The following is a 14396-nucleotide window of genomic DNA, read 5'->3' on the forward strand; positions in this document are numbered from 1 at the left end:
GAGCACGGGCTCTGGAGCCAGACTGGTCTGGCTTTAACCTCAGCTCTAGCACTTAACATTGTGTGTCCCGGGGCAATTTAGCTAACTTTCCATACCTGTTTCCTCATCTGTAAAATGGGAATAATATTATAATGGCACTTGTGTCCTAGAGTTGTTGTTAGGACTAAATAAGATGAAATACATGGAGACTATTTTGAACAGTCTGGCACATGGTGAGTGCAGTTTGCTATTAGAATCACAATGTAACCAAATCATAAAAAGATTTCCCCACTGGTATGCTAAACTAAGGAATATTTTAATTCCAGTGGGGGATTCCAGCCTGACCGTTAGGAGCCAGAACTTCTGAGTTGGCATTTTCTTTTTACATATTTATTTATTTTTGAGAGAAAGTCTCCCTCTGTTGCCCAGGCTGCAGTGCCAAGGCACTATCATAGCTCACCATAACCTTGACTTCTTGGGCTCAAGTGATCCTCCTGCCTCTAAAGTAGCTGGGACTATAGGTGTGCACCACCACACCTGGCTAAATTAAAAAAAAGTTTTTTTTTGTAAAGACAGGGTCTTGCTATGTTGCTCAGGCTTATATTGGATTCTTGGCCTCAAGCAATCCTCCCTCCTCGGCCTCCCAAAGTGCTGGGATCACAGGAATGAGCCACATCGCCCGGCCATTTATTTTTTATTTGTACATATTCATGGGGTACAAGTCCAACTTTGCTACATTGATATATTGCATTGTGGCGAAGTCAAGGCCTTCGGTTGCATCCACCTGCAAATTTCATTTTCCAGGAACGAGTTTGAAAAAATCTGCAGACAGGAGGTGAAACCAGTAGGAGTAAATATAATGAGAGATGTGACCATTTCGAAATCAGAATACGATTCAAAAAATGAAAAAATGGTTTACAAGATGCAGGATTTCCAAGAAGATAAGGAGCTCTTCAGATACTGCACTCTCCCCGAGGTTAGAGACCATCCTGCACTTTGTTTGTGTCGTAGCCCGGGTGCACGCCTGCCTCTAAAATCTGCTCTTTTGATTTGGTGTAACCCTGTTCCACAGAAGGCTCTAATAGCTGTGGTTCTCAACTGGAGGGGATTTTGCTTCCCAGGGGACATTCGACAATGTCTGGGGACATTTTTCTGGTTGTCACAGCAGGGGGCAGAGTGTGCTACTGGCTCCTAACGGGTAGAGGCCAGGGGATGATTGCTGCCAGGCGGCCCAGAGATCCTGTAATGCACAGAACAGCCCCCTCCCTGAAACAAAAAATTTTCCCACCACAAACGTCAATAGTGCCAAGATTGAGCAACCCCGTTGTAGAGTTTGCCGATTCTCTTCTGTTGAGAGAGTTGAGAATTCTGTGTTAAAGAGAAAGATCTCTTCTAACACTCAATAGTGGCGGATGCACAGACATGAAATTGCTGAGGCTGTTATCTGTAAATCCATTTATTTTTGTTTGTTTGTTTTATGAATGTGGTCAGTAGAGGTGTGAGTTTGTTTTTAGATTTAAATTAGTTTTTTAAAAAATTAGTATGCTTTGAGTAATTCATGTTTATGAGAAAAACCCAAGCAGTAGCCCATGAAGTGAAAAGTGAAGTCTTCCTCTGCCCCCCAGCCTCAATTTTTGGAGTCAGACAGAATCAGGGTTTGAATGTCATCTTTTTCATTTAAGTGACTTTGCCAACTTGTTAGTCTCAGGTTTGTTTGCGTGGGACATTAATGTGACGCGTTTATTAATCGGTGGGGGCATGAATTTAAGGCATCGTTGTGCGGCTGACGTGGGCCGATGTGCAGAGCCCGTCTGAGCCACAGCAGGAGGCGCACAGTAAGTCCTCAGCGTGGAATCCTTTCTGCCTTCCCCTGCGCAAGGCAGGAGCCTGGGTCCCTGGCCCGGTGACTAGTTAGCACTCCCTGTCACATTCTTCGTAATGCTACGTCTCTCGGCCACTGTGACCCATGTCACGAGTGGTTTAACATCTTTCTTCCCACAAGACAAAACTCCAGGGAGACAGGGACAGGGACCTGCTTTTCTTGTTCGCTCTGTGCCCCGTTTCCCATCCCTCTGCCTGGGTCGTGGATCTCAGGAACGAGTCGTTGCATGAGTGGCTGCACCGATGGTCAGGTGTCCTCTGAGACACTGTTCTACTTTCATCTGGCAGCTGCCAATCGTGTTGGGCGCTTCCATGGAGTCTCCAAAAAGGAAGAGGAAACTGCCTTCTCCCTGGGCAACCTCTGTGACTTTGGTTGGCAGAAGAGCTGTTCCTGTCCTTACTAGTTGATATCTCGTGGAATCTCCTATCTTTTTTCTTCTTTTCTTTTTTTTCTTTTGTAGAGACAGAGTCTCACTCTGTCATCCTGGCTAGACTGCAGTGGTGTTGTCATAGCTCACGGCAACCTCCAAATCCTGGGCTTAAGGGATCCTCCTGCCTCAGCCTCCTGAGTAGCTGGGACTATAGGTGTGCACCACCACACCTGGCTAATTTTCTTTTTCTATTTTTAGTAGAGATGGGGTCTTGTTCTTGCTCAGGCTGGTCTTGAACTCCTGACCTCAAGCAATCCTCTCACCTCGGCCTTCCAGAGTGCTAGGATTACAGGAATGAGCCACCATGCCTGGCCAAAACTCCTATCTTTCTTGCAGAAAAAAAAATGTTTCATTCCCAGCTGGCAAAAAAAAAAAACAAACAAAAAACAATTCAGAGGGTGGTAGATTTAGAATGATTTCCAAATGCTTTGTTTGCAGTGTTGTGAAATACTAACTTGTTTTTTAAACTATTGCCATCTTGGTTCTTCTACGGGAAGTTGAACTTTGTGCCACTTGCTTGATATTTCTGCTTTCCCTTGAAATTTGTTTTGCTTTTACTTTTTTTTTTTTTATTTCAGCATATTACAGGGGTACAGATGTTTAGGTTACGTATGTTGCCCTTACCTCCCCCTCCCCCCCAAGTGCGAGTTTCAAACATGTCCATCCTTCGGGTGGTGCGCATTGCACTCTTTGTGTATGCATATACCCGTCCCCTCCTCCCTCCTCCCCCCCTGCCCAACATCCAATAGATGTTATTCTTATATGTGCACTTATGTGTTGATCAGTTAATACCAATTTGATGGTGAGTACATGTGGTGCTTGTCTTTCCATTCTTGGGATACCTCACTTAGTAGAATGCGTTCCAGCTCTATCCAGGAGTATACAAGAGGTGCTATATCACCATTGTTTCTTAAAGCTGAATAGTACTCCATGGTATACATATACCACATTTTATTAATCCACTCATGTATTGATGGACACTTGGGTTGTTTCCACATCTTTGCAATTGTGAATTGTACTGCTATAAACATTTGGGTGCAAGTGTCTTTCTTATACAGTATCATTTGCTCTTTTGGGTAGATGCCCAGTAATGGGATTGCTGGATCGAATGGTACTTCTACTTGTGTCTCTTTAAGATATCTCCATATTGCTTTCCACAGAGGTTGCACTAGTTTGCAATCCCACCAACAGTGCATGAGTATTCCTATCTCTCCGCATCCACACCAACATTTATGGTTTTGGGACTTTTTGATAAAGGCCAGTCTCACTGGTGATAAGTGATATCTCATTGTGGTTTTAATTTGCATTTCCCTGATGATTAGAGATGTTGAGCATTTTTTCATATGTTTTTTGACCATTATTCTGTCTTCTTTTGAAAAGTTTCTGTTCATGTCCTTTGCCCACTTTTTGATAGGGTCGTTTGATTTTTTCTTGTTGATTTTCCCGAGTTCTAAGTAGATTCTGGTTATCAGCTGCTTTTACTTTTCTTTTTCTTAGATTCTGAAATATGTGGAGTGCTTCACTGGACCCAATATTCTGGCCATGCATACAATGATGATAAACAAACCTCCCGATTTTGGTAAAGGAAAAAATTGTTTCATTAAAATACGTAAGGTCGATGTTCTAATGATAGTTGTGTGTATAACTGCCAAACTTTGGATGAGTGAGTCTATCTGCTTTTATTTAAGTCTTAAAATAGCTTACATTACAACAACATAGAAGTGCAATAGTGATTTCAGATGTTGTTCCTGAATTTTCAGATGACTATTCCTGTATCATAGGCTTCTGCTATTCACTATGTCTAAACTTGATTGACAATTCTTAGCTGTGATAGTGTGGATTTTGCATTCTGGTCGGAAGGCATTATTATTACTATGAATACTAACAAAATTAGAATTATTATTGTGAATCACACACTATGGTTGTTCTTAAAATGTCTCGTGCTGGCTAAAATGTAGATTGTAAGACCTCACTCTCAGAGAAACTGTCAGAAACAGAACCCAGGTCTTCACATTTTAAAAACACCCTGAAAGAGTCTAGTGCAGGTGGCTTGGACTACACTGAGAAATCCTTGTACACCTGCGGTAGACACCAGCCATGACAGAGTCCTTTATCCTTTTTCCCTTTTTCTTCCTGTTGATGGTGGGAGGAGTTTATGTGACAGGACTGAGCTTAGCACCACGTCTCTTCCTCCCTGGATGTCTTGCCTGGACAGATCAGGTCGTGGGGACCAAGTTCAGAGAGCTCACCCAGGGGCAGATGTCAATGTGGTCGTGTGACTTTGACCAGACACGGTGCCCAGAATGCCTACAGTTGTGTGGGGGAAAAGCTCTTAGAGCACTTTTTTTTGACATCAACCACTTGGAAGGGGAGCTCAAACTTGACTCTATACCTCTCTGTTCAATTTAATTAATCCAGCTGTTTTTAGAATGCTTATTGCATGCTAGGCTCTGGGCCAAATCCAGAGCTACAAAGGAATAAAGCATAATAGAGATGACTGGCATATGTGCGAACATGGTGTGAGTGCTCAGCTACCAGCAACCCAGCAGGATAGGACTTGGAGCCACCGTGTTGATTTGATGTTGCAATTTGATGCTTATCTCTTCAGGCTGTGGCTTCATTGGTTGGGTTTCTGCAGGGCTAGCCGTTGTTCTGGTTTTTCAGGCAAAGGGTAAGAATTCTGAGGCCCGAGCATCTTCTAACAGCAGGTTCCGTTTCAGGCAAGAAGACAACCCGTCATCCCTTCCACCAGGACCTGCACTATTTCCCCTTCAGGCCCAGCGATCGCATCGTTTGCGCCTGGACGGCGATGGAGCACATTGACCGCAACAACGGTTGTCTGTCCGTGCTCCCGGGCACCCACAAAGGGCCCCTGCAGCCCCACGATTACCCGCAGTGGGAGGTAGGTGTGCGTGGCAGCTGCGTGTTGGGCAGAATCTCTTTCTCTGTTGTTATTTCACATCAGTATACAGCAAGAGCTTACAAAGCAGGTGGCATTTCCTTTCTTAGCAAAACATTGTCCCAAGATTTGCAGTTAAGATCAGGGAAAGTTCAGGGATGACAGATAAAACATTCATCACTGCTGTTCTTTCAACATGCGTTTTCAGATGTTATTGCTGAATTTTCAGATCACTGACTCCCCGCAAAATGCAGTTTAACAAACATAACTGTTCCTGTGTCACAGGCTTCTGCCATTCACTGTCTCTAAACTTGATCAACAATTCTTAGCCGTGATAGTGTGGATTTTGTATTCCTGGTCTGAAGGCATTATTATTACTAACAAAATTGAAATTATTTTTGTGAATCACACGCTGTAGTTGTTCTTAAAATGTCTCGTGTTGGCTAAAATGTAGAATGTAAGACCTCACTCTTAGAGAAACTGATTCAGAAATAGAACCCAGTTGTCTGCATTTTAAAAACCTGCCCGAAGAGTCTAGAGCAGGCGGCTCGTACTACGCTGAGAAATCCTTCCGCACCTGCCGTAGTATAGAAGCGCCACCAAGGTGGGGAACCTGGGCAGGTGCCGCGTATGGGATCCGAGATTGCGAAGCCTAATTGCGGAGGTGAGTCGTAGACACTTCAACCTGCACGTGTGTGCTCGGTGCTAAGTAAGCCTGGCTCACGGATGGGGCTCTGAGAGTGGGGGTGGGGGGACGGGAAGGACCCAGGGGGCTCACAGGCTAGCTGGGGGCACATTTTGGGGAGTAGCAAAGGAGGTGAGCCGGGAAAGGTACATTAGGACCAGATTAGGAAGGATGTTGTTTGTTATACTAACGAGTCTACAGTTTATTTGGGGAGGAGAACGGGATGCTAGAAGAGCTTTCAATTTTTTAAAAAAACTGTTTTATGGAGGTGTAATTGTCATGTAATAAACTGTACATATTTTGTGTGTATACTTTGATCATTTTTGACACCCCTCCCCCACCCCCTGCGAAATCATCACCACAATCAAGATAATCACTCCGTCCCCCCCCAGCCCCAGGCAACCTGTGTGTTGCTTTCTGTTCCTGTAGATGAGTTTGCATTTTCTAAAATGTTATATACATGTCATCCCATAGCATATAGTTTGTTCTTTTTCGTGGCTTCACTCACAGTTATTTTGAGATTCGTCGATGCTGTTGCGTGGACCGACTGTTCTTTCCCTTCCGTTGCTGAGTAGTGTCCTGTTGCGTAGCTGTACCGTGGTTTGTTTATCCATTCAGCTGTTGATGCTGGAACTATTCTATGCATTTGAGCGCAAGAGTGATGAGATCCTAGCACTTTGGGAGGCTGAGGCAAGAGAATCACTTGAGGCCAGGAGTTTGAGACCAGCTTGGGCAATATAGTAAGACCCTGTCTATACAAAAAAATGAGAAAAATTAGCCAGACGTGGTGGCACGTGCCTGTAGTCCCAGCTACTGGGGAGGCTGAGGGAAGAGGATGACTCGAGCCCAGGAGTTTGAGGTTGCAGTGAGCTATGATGATACCCCTGTACTCTGGCCCAAGCAAGAGACCCAGACCCTGTCTCAAAATAAACAAAAACCTGAAATTGTGAAATTCATCAATTAAGGTTTAGTGCAAGGGGCAGCACTGGGCTCTGGCTGACTGGGGGCAAAAGGAAAAGTTGGGGGCTTCGGGAGCATTTGGAGTCTCTGAATCTCTGCTCAAAGTAGGGGCAGTGGGCGGTCTGATTAGCTTAGCTTAGCTCACACATCCACCTTGGCCAGGCAGAAGGGCCCCAGGTCAGAGTGTCACCACTCCCCAGGAGGGAAGTGGTCGTCCCCCAAAAGCAATCTGGGACACTCAGGTGGAAGAATGCGAGGATCCCCCAACCCTGACCCATGAAAGCTTAAAAACTTCAATCGCTTCTCACTTCCGTTTCCTTAATGAAGATATAACCCATTACCTAAAGCAGTAACTGGCTTGGGAAATAGTTATAAGCAAACACAATGTTTTAATTTATTATTCTGGATGTAACATCCGTGCTTTTGAACTCAGAAAAATTGAGCTTTTTCTCTTCCCCAGTTTTGGGAGAATAGTTAGCTTCTCAGAGACACTCCGGGTAATAGAAGAAGAATTTGTACAGAGTTCTGGGTGAGGAGAACATCATGCCAGGGAGGAATGTTTACAGATTCAGGCTGGAAGCACCTAGGAGAAAGGTGGTTGCCCGCATGAACCACAAAAGGCGAAGCTGAGCTAGATCTTCATGTATAATTCAGTCATGAAGGGTAGGTGGAAAGTCCACATTTTTCATTTGGTCCAAAAAAATATATATATCAGCGATTTTAATATCCACATGTGACTTTTTAAAACCAGACATCTGAGAGGCATCTGGAGAGGCTTTTGATTTATGTAATGAAGACACTTTTAAGAATCTAATTTAGGTATGTCTTTCTCTTGGGCGAATTTAGCGAGTTCCTACTTTCCCCAGTGAGTCCTTGCTGACGTTTTTAACTGTGGAATTTCCTCAAATATAGACTCGGTTTTGCTTCTTCTTCTAGGGGGGAGTTAACATAATGTTCCACGGGATCCAGAACTTCAAGGACTACGATGCCCGCGTGCACGTCGAGATGGAGAAGGGGGACACCATTTTCTTTCATCCTTTGCTGATCCATGGGTCTGGTCAGAACAAAACTCAAGGATTCCGGAAGGTACGTATTCCCCTCGCTGTGCTCTCTGGGTGAGAAACAAAGATTGCAAGATACATTAAAATTTAAAAGACTTGTTATTTTTAACTAAACTGAAGTTCAGTTTATCCACCAGGAAATATTAGTATATTTGCCTACCTTCTGCTTGTTTTGCTCTTACGGTAAGAAGCCAGCTGACCCCAGAATCTTGACCTTGTCAACAGTGAATCATGAATATTCATGAACTTGCTTCCAAACAACAGCTCACTTGCTAGCACACTGCCCGAGCTTTCTGAGGCAAAAACAATGGCTGTGATACTAAAATACGAAAATGTGGAATTTATATTGCTCATAGTAACCATCACGAGAGGAGAGTTTGTGATCATCTTTGCTATTGGGAAAAATAGTAATTGATCCAAAACAAACATTCTGAATTGGGTGCCCGAAATCCGATTTAGCAGACAGCCATGGTTTGTTCCCACCACTCAGCCTCAGTGTGTTTGAAACTTAATAGTGTCATTGCTTATGTTTAAAAATTGACAAAATTCCTTGTAAGTTCCCCCATCCCCATTGCTCACTTCTCTTCAATGCAGCAGATCTCACAGAATGTGGGCTTGCACTCCCTGACGGTAATGTGGTTGTCCATAAAAATATTGGGGCTCTTCGGGGGGCTTCGTGGGTCTTTCCAGTTCATTGCACAGTTCCTACCAATGGCTCAAGGCTTAGGTGCCAAACTTCATCTTCCATTCATTCATTTAGGCGCTCTCCTCTGGAGGCAAAATTTCAGGGGATATCAAACCAAGCAAAACAAAACCTTTGGCAATCAAGTTACATAGTATTTTAATGCAATATTTTAAAAAATCAAAAATAATGCAGAAAAAATGCACACTGCACAGAATACTGAAATTTTCAATAAAAGACAGAATCAGATCCTGCACTGGCAGAGAACCCTCAACGCCGTGCAAGTAGGGAAGTGCAGGCACAATGATGCTAACAATGCTGTGAGTTTTAATATACTGGCTTTGTAGTGTTTCAGTATTTTTTTCCATAACTGTAATGGTCTGGAAAAATATTAAGTGTTATTGCATAAAGATATGGATATCGAAGGGCACATTTTTCCTTTTGCCGCGGGCTCTGCCATGGCTCTGCATGGCTGCTGGAGCTCCCATAGGCCAGGGAACTCGTGACTCCACTCCCCAGAAATCTGATGTTTGGGGCAGAGTGGGAAACCCTTCTGATGGGTGTAATCACCTCAAGATAATTAACTTGTGACGAGGAAGGTGTGTTTTAACTGCTGCCTTGCAGCTTAGATCTGTTTATAACATTTTCTAGATTGGGAAGAACCAAGTAGCTTCATCTTTACCTTCCAAGCAGGAAACAAGATGGGTAATACATGTCTGTAGTATTGGCCTTGAACTGTCCTTTTGATTTGAGAGGAGGTGTGTGTATTATTTTCCTTCTCAAGGGATTTTCAATTCTTTTCTCAATCTATTCCCATAAAAATAACAACCCATCTCAAGGTCACCTGGGTAACTAAGTTTTGTGACTAGGAAGAGGATAAACTACAGTGGAATACATTCCCTTTTAAGACTTCGGATGTCCATTCATTAGGAAAATCAAATGCTCACAATATTAAAGACCTTTACTTAACGTGATTACGCTCCCTGTTCCATCCATACCTTTGGAAATAAATATCACAGATGGTTAAAGATGTTTTGTAACTTCTCAATTAGCCTTTAGCTGGGAACAAAAAAAACAAAAAACAAAAAAGAGGCTGAACTACAAAGAGACTGATATGGGACTTTGAATTTAGAAATCAAACAGCAAAGGACCCCTTCCTTGGTTGCTGGTATTAATGGGATGTTTTTCTCCCATATCAATTTGTTCCCTTCCACAGGCAATTTCCTGCCATTTTTCCAGTGCGGATGGCTACTACATCGATGTGAAGGGCACCACGCAAGAAAATATTGAGAAGGAACTTCAGGGGATAGCAAGTCGAGCCTATGGGCTCGATGACAGCGTCACCATGAAGGTATGTTTGCATAAAACAACATGGTAAAAATCGGCATTTTTTTCTGCAGATGCTTCATAATTCCTATATCTAATTTCATTTGAAAGTATATAGTGCTTGGCTTTAGAGTTTATTCTAGAAACACTGCTGAGCCCTCAGCAAGAATGATGACGGGTTTTCCATTTGCACTCCCTCATGGGGACTTTAGAACTTCATGCTGCTTCTTTATGGCTTTGGGATAGCCTATACAGTCAGTCCCAGCCCGCACAGGACAGTCAAGGAAAAAAAAATGCAGATTTAGACAAGAGAAAATGAAGGAGAAAATACTGCCTTCTGAAGGCATAGAAGGAAAGTTAAAGGTTTAGGATCTCAGCTGTAGACTGCCTTTATTAGCATAGCATAGAGTAATTTATGCATTAGGAAGTCCAACAAGATACTCAGAGAGCAATTCTTGAACGAGCTTTTGTTTTAGTAAATTTGTAGTTGGAGTTTTATAAGAGGCCTCCTTTGCATGTAGCAGAGATAAAGATCACAAATACAAACTGATAAGGGGTACAAGACAATATGTCATATGCTTTCCTGGTTAATGCACAGTGGTTGTAAATTATTTGTTTTTAACCAGTGGATATTCAATGCTCTTAATCACCCATTGACAAATTATCAATCAAGGCAAATAAATTAGCATATTTACTTCATAGAATATGCACACGTTAGCCTCTCAACCAAGAAGCTGATCCCATTTTTAATATTTGTATTAGATAATCATAAATGCATGCGTGTGCCCCAAATTGAGTACAATGATTACGATGGGCCGTTCACTATATTGCAGGTCATTGCGCTGCCAGGGGCCTGCTGCCCTGCCACTGAGAACCGCCTTCCCAAATACCTTCCCAGCTCAAGAACCTTGTTTCTCCCTGTAGAACCTACAAGTGTGTCCCATATCTGAAAATGCCCTGATTTCGCCTTTGCAGAGCCTAGAAATTCTTGTCCTTCTTCTCCCTTTGTCTAGTACTTACAATGCCTTACAGAGGCAACATATTTTGTCATTTGGGACTTCGGTCTAACACCCTTAATCTTTGTTTATTTGTTTTGTTTTCGTTTTTGACACAGGGTGTTGCTCTGTCTCCTGAGGTAGAGTACAGTGGCATCATCATAGCTCACTGCAACTTCAAATTCCTGGGCTCCAGGGATCCTCCTGTCTCAGGCTCCTGAGTAGCTGGGACTACAGTTGGGTGCCACTAAGCCCGACTAATTATTCTATTGTGTTTTTTTTAGAGACAGGGGTTTCGCTCTTGCTCAGGCTGGTCTCAAACTCCAGGCCTCAAGCGATCCTCCTGCCTCAGCCTCCCAAAGTGCTGGGATTACAGGCATGGGCTACAGCACCCGGCCTAACATCCTGAATTTTAAGGCAGAAAAATAAAATGTGTACACTGTGCTGGAGGTTTGTCAAGGTTGTGCTAAATGAATACCTCCCATATTTATTTTAGGTACTGTGTAAGTTACGGTTTATCTGGTTTATTTAGAATAACAGTGTTAACTTCTGCTATGTAATTCTTTGTAAGATACAAAAGCACTTTCATCTCCCTTTTCTTATTTTCTTCACCAAAACCCGGTAGAGTAGTCAGTAGAGCTCTGTGCTGTTAAGGAGAGGGTAATGAATCCCAGAAGTTGGCCTAAGTTATGTAAGAGACAGAGCTATAGATTTCAGAGTCATGTTTAGTTCAAAAATCATTCTTTCCACCATACCATGATGTTTGCTCAAAAATAAACAAGAATTAGGAAATAAGAACATTTAAATTGTTTTATTAAGACCAAAGGGGGAAAAAAAACAAATAAACCAGTAACCCAAGACACCATTTTCACAATTACGCTCTAATCAGAGGTAGACCATTCAAAATGGTTCAGTCAAGTATCATAAAGGCCAGCAGGAAAATGGTAATGAGCTGTGCGTACGTGACCAGACGTCACACCCACCCAGTTACACCATCTGTCATCGGCAAGTGTACGCAATGAATCAGGGCTGACAGCCTGGGGACCCACGGATTTAGTTTAGTCACCACCATATTACATGTCGGTAAGTAGATTAATTGGAGTCTCAGGATATCTTTTATTTACTAATCAATATATAACTGTTACGGGCATTTTTTTTCCCTATATAACCTTTTGTAGAGTCTAGAAATCTACTTTGTCTCCTGGTGAAATTGAAGGTGAATTGAAGTGTTCCATAAACTCATTCTGTTTGGCTTTATTTCCAGGACCTTTGGAAGTTTCGGGCTCGACTGGTGAAAGGAGAAAGAACCAACCTTTGAAATAGCCCTTTGCTACAACTCTTTTAAAAGAAACTAAAATGAAACAGGGTCTTCAAAATTTTCTACAATTGTACTAATTAGAATAAATCCTGGAAACACAGGATTTGTATAATAAATTCTAATCAGGCAACATATTGTATTGTATATTCTATTGTAGTTACCACTCATTGGCTGAGTATCCTACAGCCACACACTGGAATAAAATACCATGTTAGAGTTCAAACGAATGAGAACCTTTCCATCCTTAAATATGATAGGGAAATCCGTCTAGAATATATTAAGCGAAAAGCAGCAAGTTGCACAACGGTACAGATGCCCATTTTTACAAAGCCCCAGCCTTCACTGGGTACTTCTCTTAGTTTTGCTCACCCCAATTATTTTATACTCTGAATATTCTCTTTTATTCTTCCCTTATAACTATAAAAACTGCCATGAGAACAGTATGGCCAGGAGCGAGGCAGTCATTACCCAAGGAGAGTACATGTGAGTACAGGGTGGATGTTTCCCCTGACTTGACAGTGTGTACTTACACGCAGTGGCTCCACCCACAGCATGTGTGTGTGCAAGCATGGGTGCATACATGTTACATATGGAAAAAGCACATGTAGTAAAATACCAAGAAATTAACATTCCTAGGAGAATACATTCAACTATTTTTCGGGCTTCTCTGTATATTTAAAATTTTTCAAAATGTTAATAAAAAGATGGGGAATATTATGTCACCTGGACTTTAATCCACTGCAAAACTTAACGCGAGCAGGTTTACTGGACTGATTCGGCTGGCACAAGGTGGGCCATGGCTGCTTAATTTTGTAACTTTGAAAATTGTCCAGGTGAACTGTATTATTCTAATACTTGAGAAATTATTTATAGGTATGTCTTTCGCATTTCTTTTATTAGTTCCTAATGTGCTAGAGATGAAATCTAGCTTTTTATTTAAAAAATAAAAACAGGAGGGTTCAACTACTGTAATTTTCTTAGTTTCTCAAAATGGACCAAAATGGGGCTATGTTCTTTCTACAGAGAAATGTTATACAACTCTGCTTAATAAGAAGGCAAAATATAGGAGTAGATAATGGATAATGATCAACATTTTATAGGTCTCCACACATTTCTATGAGCATATCCTTGTTAGAGAAATATAACAGAAAACACATTGGATTTTCAGCAATCAGATCACTAATATAGTGAATTTTCTATTTCTTCCCATGAAGCTTTGACGAATTTTATTACATGCAGTTCTCCTAAGCCTAAAACTATCTCTAAAGGCAACAAGACCTAGGACAGTTAAAGGACAATTAAAAACCACTGAAAAGCCAGGTGTGGTGGCATGTGCTGTAGTCTCAGCTACTTGGCTGGCTGAGACGGAAGGGTCCCTTGGGCCCAGGAGTTTGAGGTTGCTGTGAGCTACGCTGACGCCATGGCACTCACTCTAGCCCGGGCAACAAACCTAGACTCTGTCTCAAATAAAATAAAATAAAAGTGGTATTGTTCCTATCCCTGGGTCAACATAATAGGCTCAAATAATGGGACTGAGCTCATAAATGGAGCATTAATATTCCATTAGGGCACAGAAAAAATCACTGTAGATGGATGGCATCAGGACTGTATATTTTTCAGTCATCCTAAAGCTGCTTTTACTTGTTTTGAAAATGAAGGTAGACACAGTAGGTAGAGAAACCGTCTTATATGAAATGTCCTATTAGGAGGGGACGGCGGTACCAGAATAGTGTCTGCGAGGGGGGAAAAAAACTTAAAAGGTCCTTTGGCCCCTCGAAAACCCTTCTGCTCTGAATTCTTTGAAATTACGTAGAAGCGAAATATCATTCTGCATTTAAAAAGCGTGTTCTTAGTGTTATACACAAACGCTATTTTTAAAATGTAAGAAGATCAAGAGGTCTGAATTTTACTGACAAAAATATTCTGTGAATGATGTGGTCCCCTGGGAGGTCATTTTCTGCTCTGACACCAGCTACAATTCTCTCATCTACGGACCACCAGTGACTCTGAGAAGGGCGGTTCTGTGTCAAACGCCGTCCAGCGTTTCCCTCATTGCAGATGGTGAAGCGCAAAGCCAGAGAGCCCAGTCACACCCCAGGTCAGACGTAAAAGCGGACCGATCCGTCTGTTTTCGCGTCCACACATCGCAACTGCACACAAGCCTGGCAAAGCCAAGCGG

General features: G+C 42.4%; 1 protein-coding gene across 1 annotated transcript; it reads left to right on the plus strand.

Moving 5' to 3' along the window:
• The first annotated feature begins 783 nt into the window (after nucleotides 1-783).
• PHYH (phytanoyl-CoA 2-hydroxylase) lies at nucleotides 784-12349 on the plus strand. Its single transcript, XM_012660967.1, has 6 exons — nucleotides 784-955; nucleotides 3789-3870; nucleotides 5012-5193; nucleotides 7772-7921; nucleotides 9795-9929; nucleotides 12164-12349. The coding sequence occupies exons 1-6, from the start codon at nucleotides 839-841 to the stop codon at nucleotides 12215-12217; spliced, it is 720 nt and encodes a 239-aa protein (XP_012516421.1). The 5' UTR covers nucleotides 784-838; the 3' UTR covers nucleotides 12218-12349.
• The last annotated feature ends 2047 nt before the right edge of the window (nucleotides 12350-14396 follow it).

Source organism: Propithecus coquereli, unplaced genomic scaffold (assembly GCF_000956105.1).
Source record: "Propithecus coquereli isolate 6110/MARCELLA unplaced genomic scaffold, Pcoq_1.0 Scaffold69, whole genome shotgun sequence".
In the NCBI taxonomy this organism is placed as follows: Eukaryota; Metazoa; Chordata; class Mammalia; order Primates; family Indriidae; genus Propithecus; species Propithecus coquereli.